This window comes from Miscanthus floridulus, chromosome 14 (assembly GCF_019320115.1).
Source record: "Miscanthus floridulus cultivar M001 chromosome 14, ASM1932011v1, whole genome shotgun sequence".
Taxonomy (NCBI): domain Eukaryota; kingdom Viridiplantae; phylum Streptophyta; class Magnoliopsida; order Poales; family Poaceae; genus Miscanthus; species Miscanthus floridulus.
In genome coordinates this window covers 88,570,768-88,579,177 of record NC_089593.1, presented here as the reverse complement: position 1 = coordinate 88,579,177, position 8,410 = coordinate 88,570,768, and the positions used below count along the sequence as shown (strand labels likewise).

General features: G+C 49.9%; 2 protein-coding genes across 2 annotated transcripts; both read left to right on the top strand.

The window, feature by feature from the left end:
* Positions 1-803: 803 nt before the first annotated feature.
* On the top strand, positions 804-2,275 carry LOC136505702 (ocs element-binding factor 1-like). The gene has a single exon (XM_066500851.1). The coding sequence runs from the start codon at positions 1,279-1,281 to the stop codon at positions 1,924-1,926; it is 648 nt and encodes a 215-aa protein (XP_066356948.1). The 5' UTR covers positions 804-1,278; the 3' UTR covers positions 1,927-2,275.
* A 3,337-nt stretch (positions 2,276-5,612) lies between these two features.
* On the top strand, positions 5,613-6,912 carry LOC136502520 (uncharacterized). Its single transcript, XM_066497789.1, has 2 exons — positions 5,613-6,207; positions 6,343-6,912. The coding sequence occupies exons 1-2, from the start codon at positions 5,787-5,789 to the stop codon at positions 6,702-6,704; spliced, it is 783 nt and encodes a 260-aa protein (XP_066353886.1). The 5' UTR covers positions 5,613-5,786; the 3' UTR covers positions 6,705-6,912.
* The last annotated feature ends 1,498 nt before the right edge of the window (positions 6,913-8,410 follow it).

The following is an 8,410-nucleotide window of genomic DNA, read 5'->3' as shown; positions in this document are numbered from 1 at the left end:
ATTACTAGTAGTTAATAAGAAGAAGGATACACGTATAATTAATCCAGTTAACTAGCTCTCGTTCATCTTCCTTAGTGACTAAGGTTTAGAGAGAGGCTAGCTAGCTTCTCGATCCATCACTTGATTGGAATGAGGTAGCTACTAGTAGTTCCTGTTAGTTTGCTGCTGTGCCTTGCATTGGGGATACATGCATGCAACCAACCATATCCACCCATGGCAAGGCAAATGGCATGCACGTCCCTCTCAATCATCACCACGCCTTGCACTGCTCTCTCGGCCCAAGACTAGATAGTAGACACAGCATGTTTCCAAAGCTGTGTGCTTTACTTGCTTTGTTCTACCTACTACTAACTTTCACCTTCTTTTCCCAAATGCAAGGTTTATTTATTTATTTCAGATGTATAACTCGTCAGCTGAGGCCCTGTTCGCTTGAGCTTATTCAGAACTACTTTTTAGCCATGAAATAGTATTTTTCTCTCATAAGCATCAGCATAAGCCAAATTTCAGCATCAGCGAACAGGGTGGGCTTTTACTGCTAGATTTTGTTGGATTCAAAGTGAACCTTTTAATTTGGGGATAACCTCTGTGGAAAAAGCGATTTGTTCGGTATATGCTCTCTCTTTAGACCTCCGACAAAACAAAACCTCCACTTGAATTACGTCTGACCCTTTGATGACCAGACGATCGACTCAAATATTAAGCATGTGATCGAAACTAGTTTGTTTCATATCTTGAGAATGATAGACTAGCTTTCTTTTCGTTTTCAAACATTAAGCTCTTTATTTGACTATACACAAAAAAAACATTTTTATTTTTGACAAAATCTTGACTTTCTTCCCCTTGGTTTAGAGAACTTGTCACTCTTGCGAGCTAAGTTCATAGTTTTGATGATGGGGGTATATATCCGTTTGCCGCAAAGTTGTGTGCCACGACAACCCACCTGTCGTGGATCCAAATAAAGCTTGTCTTTTTCTTCAATAAAAAAATATATTATAAAGAAGAAAGAAGGAAAAAAAAGGAGAAGCAAGAAAGGTGCCACGTCCCTAAGCACTAGGGAGGGAGTGGGGCCCACCCAGAGGCAGCACAGGTGACACCCCGGGGCTATAAATAGGGGCTTCCGTTCACTTGTTCCCTCCCTTTTCCCTCTCTCACCCCTCGAGCCCCTCTGATACGCTGCTAATTACCATTCTGCCCCTCCCCTGCCCAAGTACCCAGCTTCCAGCTAGCTAGGACTAGGAGCACTACTGCCACTCTAGTACTGTACGTGTCTCTGCAGCCATGGCCCACCAGCTCCCCATGCCGTCGGAGTGGGACCCCGTCCTGGACCCCGAGGTCGAGGCGTTCCTCTCCGACATCGGCTTCGGCTTCCTCGGACCTGACGCCACACCCAGGTCGCCTACGACGCCGACGCCGACGCCGCCGCTCCTGGACGTGACGACGACTACGACTACGACTACGGCCACTGCTACTACTACCTCAGCCGCCACCGCAGCGACGCCGCCGGAGGAGGACACGTCGGCGTCGGCGCCGCTGTCCGCGGCAGACGCTGACGAGGTGGAGGAGCGTCGGCTCCGGCGCAGGATCTCGAACCGCGAGTCGGCGCAGCGGTCCCGTGCCCGCAAGCAGCGGCACCTGGAGGAGCTCCGCGGGCGCGCCGCCCGCCTGCGCGCGGGGAACCGCGACCTCGCCGAGCGGCTCCGCGGCGTCCAGGCCCGCGCCGCGCTCGTCCGCCTCACCAACGCCCGCCTGCGCGCCGAGGCCACCGCCCTCGCACGCCGCCTCGCCGCCGCCAGCCGCGCCCTGGCGCTGCGCCAGATCTACGCCGCCGCCTCCGCGTCCGCGCCTGGTAGTGCCGGCGGCCCCGGCAGCGGCAGCGGCACCGGCGGCTTCTTCGAGCTGCAGGCGCTCGCCTCGCTGATCGCGTAGCCGGCCGGGCATCGAACGTCTGAGGAAGAGGAAGCATGCGTGCGTGCGTGCGTGCTTGCACGTGCGGATCTTTTTGACTGGATCACCTCTCGAACGAACGAACTGAAAGCAAGAAATTAAGAGAATGAAAGGGCTTTTAAACTTAACCATGGATCACGATTTGAAGAGCCAACAGGATATATATTCTTGTAGATATAGACCACTAGCATAAGCAAGCAATTCTTGATGCAAAAATGTTGAACTGCACCATGATTTTATATATATGCACAAGGAATTGAATTTGAACGATCGACGTTCGTCCGATCCGGCCGGTTCTAACAAGAATGCATCCATGCATGCTGCTTATGACAAACAAATCTGCACGAAGCAAACATGACTTGTTTTCTCCGGCGAATGAAATTTACTTACTTGCACCGCATGCACCACGCCGTCTCCCGATCCCTCTTCATCTCGGTAAATTTTCCGGGTTACCTCTGCCAAAGTATATAAAAACCACTTAGGGCCCGTTCGTTTCGAGGGGAACTGTGGCCTGGAATCATTCCTAACCAGTTTGCTTTCATAATTTGTATACGTTTTGATCATCTGGATTGATTGCTAGAGGAATACTGACTAACCGAACAAGGCCTTATTGGAATGTTTTGCGCTGCCAAACTCTCCTCCATCTGTTCTGTGGGCCGGGCAAGCTAAGGCCGGGGGCAGTTTGGTACTTGTCACACTCAAGCGAGAAATGCCGGCACCAGCAGGCATATTTTCCCGCCCGGCCTGGTCTTCTTTTCCCACGCTCTTGATCGAGATGGCGCGAAAGCGAGACATGCATGTCCCGCGATGTTTCTTATTAGCTCAAAACAAAATTCCTTAGCGTTCGATATCAGTATATACACATCGTGTCACTGTGTGTGTTTGATTCTCGCAACACCCCAATTTTTAAAGGTTTAAAAAAAAGTATATACACATCGTGTCATTCTCAAGCTAAGGTTGAACGAACGACAGAGGACACAAGCGGCAGCTGTTGGAACGTGATCGGTTCGGCTAATCCCGAACCTAATTACAAGATTAATTAAGCGTTAACTTTTTGTTTACCCACTCGTCATTTATTTTCAATTAAATAAGAACGGTCGTGATCAGTGACAACCCTTAGAATTCTAAGGGTTCGGCCCCCTGGCCCACAGCGCGATTATAAATAAGAGAGGCGCCCGTGGCGTCATGATCTCTCTAATCCCCGTGACTATTCACATAACCGATCGATTAGGCGCTAGAGGGTTTAGGAAGGCCGTCTACCCACGTCCATCCAGGTATTGCAAGATCTACATCGCGTACTTCACCAACTATGCGCATTAAGCTCCGATCTGGTGAAGACTAAGACCTACTTCATCTACATCAACTTCACATCTCTAGCGACACAGATGGCGTTGCTCTGGTTAGTATCAGATTAATTTCCGCATAAGATTTAGTTAGTGATCATATTTAGGCTAAGATAATTAAGATCCTATTTATGCTAAGTTCTAATAAAACAGCAGCGAGACGTCTTTGACACTGCTTTATTTTTTTATTATAAGTTTTGGCGTATCACTGTCAGTGAATCGAAGAAGAAGCTGCTGGCTAAAGGTGGCTGCAGGTGGCTCGTCGCCGTCGTCGCCACGTTGAAAGCAAAGCATCACGAACAGCTAGCTAGCGTTGTTGTTTACGTCTCCTAAGCTAATTGTGTGGGGTTCGCCTTCGATAATAGCTGTGATTCCTCAAACCGTACCGCCGTGTGAGAACGACATGCGGTACGTAGTAGCGAGTCTGACATGGGTGGCCCACACGCAACAGCATGCAATGTTCATCGATCACACTAGTAGATATTATATTATTGAGACCTCATCTAACTGGAATATTTATGTTATATAAAAAAGCAGTGAGAACTAGTAAAAGAAGTTTGAGGTGCATCTTCATTCAGATGCCATTATTCATGCATTCTTTGTTGCTTTCTTCTTGTAATCTACCGCCTGTCTTCATCTCAAGTAAAGTTGGCTCTCCATTATTGTTATCATTAGTCTCCATCAGTTGCATATGTACACACTCTGATGACGCAGAGGGTGTCGTATGAAGCAGCGCTGCTACCTGCTAATAATCGAGTATTAATCTAGTATACCAATTAATGCAATATGGCTGGTTGTTCTTGTTGCGTCATTATTACACATCTTTGTGAAAGCTGAAACTAATCTCCTGTGTATACGTAAAGCTTATTAACAGGGAGGTTTGAAACTATATTAAGCCCCCCGGCCGAATAATTTCTCTAGAATTTTGTAGAGCATGTCCTTGGAGTAATAAAAAAAAACTAAAATCGCTTCACTTGTGCAGGCCCATAGAGCATCATGGGTCCGCCTGGTCTGGTTAAAGTGTTTATGGGCTCGTAATAAACATAAATATTTCTTAGGAATTTGCATGGGAAGAGGTCAGGAGGGCTTTCATTCCTGGGCCTCGAGCCCATCTAGCTAGGGAGGCACCATTTCCAGGCCCAGATCGTGCCTTCGCCAGGAGCACTCACCGGCCTCAAAGGCCCATGGCCACACGCCCACAAACATCACAAAAGAGTGCAGCAGTAGCTGTTTTTTTATCGTCCGTCACCGGTGCGGCCCCGAAATTACACCAGTAAATCACGGCTCGATTGACAGACAGCAGCACTCTGGGTTGGCCATTGCATTTGCATTGCACCGCCCCTGACTCTCGAGGGAATGGCATGAAAAAGCAGATGGAGCAAGAAGAGGACGCGGCGGGTTTTCTCTCAGCAGATTCATATGAAAAATTATCCTTGCATTGTGGTGAAGTTGGATTTAGGGTATAAAGATCGCTAGGGCACCGTATCGCCATTGCAAGAGATGCTGCATTGCTAGCTGTGCAGGGCAGTGCTGTTTTTTGTTGGTCTCGTCTCCTCTTCCTCGCTGCTTAATTTCACTTCACTGATCCCCATGGTAGCCCATGCGTGGACGGTGTCGTGTCGTCTGGTCTGCTCCGCTCCGCTCCGCTCCGAGTCCGATCTGATCTGAGCTGGGAAAGGAAAGCAAAGCAAAGCAAAGGAAAAAGGCTGCATGCCCGGGACCGTGCCTGCTCTGCTCTGCATTTCTTTCTGCAACAACGACGAAAGGGAGGAATGGACGGAGCCCATCTGCAGAGCTTGGGCAGTACTGCTACAGAGACAATTCATCAGACAGAGAAAGAGGTGGTCAGGCCAGTCCAACCAGTGGATATGATGCTGGATTATTGCTTGTGGAATGTTTAGTCCATTACTCTTGGGACACATACATGAACTAAAACCCTAAACGTGAATGCACATTTCAGTCTAAATTTGCCGACATTAATTGGGTTGGGAACTAAAAATTTATAGTCCACCTGACACCCAGGCCTAAAGTCTAGAAGACTAGAGTTTAGTATCATGCACCTGACCGCCATGGATGATGGATGGAGCCTTGCCAATTTACCATTTGACTGTTCAATTCAATCAGAGATTAGGCTTTGCTGCTTCTTATTTTCCGTTCTTCAGGCTCTCTCCCTTTTGCTTTGCTCGCTTGCCGCCTTTACGTGTTGTCTGTACGTAGTACACTGTATAAATGGAAGGAGAAGACATGTCGACCTTTTTATGCGCATCAGCCGCTGTCCTGTCGCCACTCGACAGATCCTCCGCCATCTACAGCGTGCCAAGCTCATGCACTTTTCTAGTCGGAGTATTTGTTTCATTCATTCATGGCGACTAGCGAGCTGCGAGCAGCCACTACCACTACCACTAGAGACGACAACGAGATGGCTGCCCTCGTTCCCTAGCTGGTAGCTGCCACTGCTTGCCACGCGGTTTGCACTCGCAATTCCGTTGCCTGCCTCCAATGGCCACCAACTGCTGCACCGCCGCCAGGGCCAGGCGTCTCTCGGACCTGCTGCGGGAGCAGCAGGAGCCGCCCTTCCTCCTCCTCCACCTGCTCCTCCAAGACAACGACGACGACAGCGCCACGCCGGCCCGCACGCCCGCCGCCGCGCGGAGGAGGCTGCTGCGCGGGAGCACGGCCACCGTCACCAAGCTGGCTCTGCGCTGGGCGGACGACCTCCTCGCCGGCTGCTTCCCGTGCGCCGCCACGCGCCAGAGGTTCCGCCGCTTGCCGCGCGCCGACCACGGAGACGTCGTCGCTCCCGCTGACCACTACGACCGCGGCGGCGGTGCCGTTGACTGCGGGAGGCAGCAGCTCAGCCCCGTGTCCGTCCTGGACCTGCACTCCGACGACGACGAGTCGTCGCCCGTGCCCAGCCACCGTAAGCACTCCTAAGTCCTAATTCGTCTCTGCAAGCAAATGCTGCATTTTCTTGCCGCCATCTCCGGGCTTCTCCTCCTCCGTTACAGGCTTACAGCCAGCCAGCCACTCTGTTTCTTCCTCGATAACAAAGCAGGGGATGAGCACAGCGACGACGATGGCAATGGCAAGCCATCGACCTCAGGCTCAGCGACAGGGACCTCGCCGCCATCCATCGACCTCTCCGGCAAGATCCCCGCAACGGAGGAGAGGTTTCAGAGGAAGTGCGCCGCGTTCGCGTCTGCCTTGGAGTGGGAGAGCGTCGCGGCGGACATCTCCCAGATCCCGAGCCTGGTGGAGCTCGACTTGTCCGCGTCTCCGCGGGACGACTGGCGCCGCCTCGTCGGCGGCGGCGGGGAAGAGGAGGCCCGGCAGTTGGCTCAGAGCATCGAGGCCATGATCTTCGAGGAGGTTAGGTGGGAGGCCGTCCGTGACATGGTCTGCTCGCCACAACACTGACAGTTCATATGGTTGCTATCTTTCAGAGTTTGCGTTTAATGTTTTGTACAAAAAGGAATTTGCAATTAGTCATCTCACCAGCTAAGGACCCACCTGCCTTTGGGACGTGGAGTGAAAATTGGTCAAGTGAAGCCACTCAACATTTGGACTGCCACTTTTTCTCCACCTGTATATTACTGTTGTTTAGCAGTGGTGGTGCAGAAAGTGAAAGAACAGAACTTTTTCTCTCTCTCCTCTAGTGTTTCTTTTCTAAAAACAAAAAAAGGTGAGTTGTAGCTTGCATGCTCTAGTCCTGAATCCTTGGAGGTTTTTTCCACACTTCGCTGCTGCTGTTACTTGAGTTCAGTCTGAACTCTGAACTTTGGTATGGTGAATGACTGAATGTAACTGGCTACTTACATGTTAAACAAATGGTGAATGTACTCCACCGACTGGTAGCAGCAAAAGGCAGATCACAGGTCGAGTAGGTACAGTGACCTTATGTTTTGGGCATTACATTTGGATGATCCTATCAAGCTATCACCACACTATGCTTTGAGTGCCCTGCAGCCCTGCTGCTCCCTCCTCAGTTCAGAGTCTCAACTTTCCTCCTCTTCATGCTTATTGCTCAAGCGAACAGAGCTTTGTATGGAATCTCAGGAGAGGAAAGGACTACTCTTCTAGTACTAGAGTATTGTCTGGTGATGCACTGCCAGACTTGAAAACGATGAAACTGTCTGATAATGCACTGACAGGCTCTCTTTTTTTTTTTACCCTGGAGCCAGGCAATGGCATAATCAACAGTTGACTTGATCGCTGCAGCACATCACGAACTGGTGATCTTTGCAGTATCTGCATCAGCACGTCAGTTCACGACTGTCATTTTGTTTTTGTTTTCCATCCCATTCCCATCTCTGATCTCTGCATGCTTGAAAATGGAGAGGAAAGTGATCCACTGGAACGGATCCATATCAGCTGCAGCAGATGAACAGAAGCCAGTGTTGTGCCAATCAGAGCCAGTGTTGTGCCAATTAGAGCATGCCATGGAAGAAGCAGTTGGGTTCAGATAAAGGCGATATGCTGACAAATTAGCATTTAGCGCCCAATGAGACTTACGTACTTTCTCTGTTAAAGAAGCAGAAAAGTGTAAGGAAATGAGCCAGTGGAGATGACTGTCTGACAGTGGTGAATGGTAGCTGCATCAGAGAAGCAGTGACTAAAAGCTTGAGCTGAAACTTATGGTAACAAAAACAACGAAGCAAGGCATCAGGCCGCTCTCCATATCAATCAAGCATTGGGCCTCTCTCCATACCACAATCAGGTATTGGACCACTCCGCCACGGAATTCAGAGCAAATCAGGGCCCATGGAAATGGATCACAAGGAACGTGGCACTGCAAGTACGCAGTCGTTGTCCTCGACTGTAGTAGGATGCCAGATTTAACCGATCGACCTACTCTAACGATGTCCTCTTCTTCCCAATTCAACAAGGTTTCCAAAACTGGTACAACTAATCCTAAACCTGAAACCTCAATCTTGTCAAGGAAACTCAATCTCAAATCCCTCTACTACCTTATATTAAACCATGACTTCACATCAGATGCCTGCGCTTCTCCTCACACTCTTCTCACTGACTGACGTGTGCAGTTCGTTTGGAGTACGGGGCATCGGTTCAGTTGGAGTGGCTTGCAATCCAAAAATCTGTGCCTGCCTTATGTGTCATTCTCT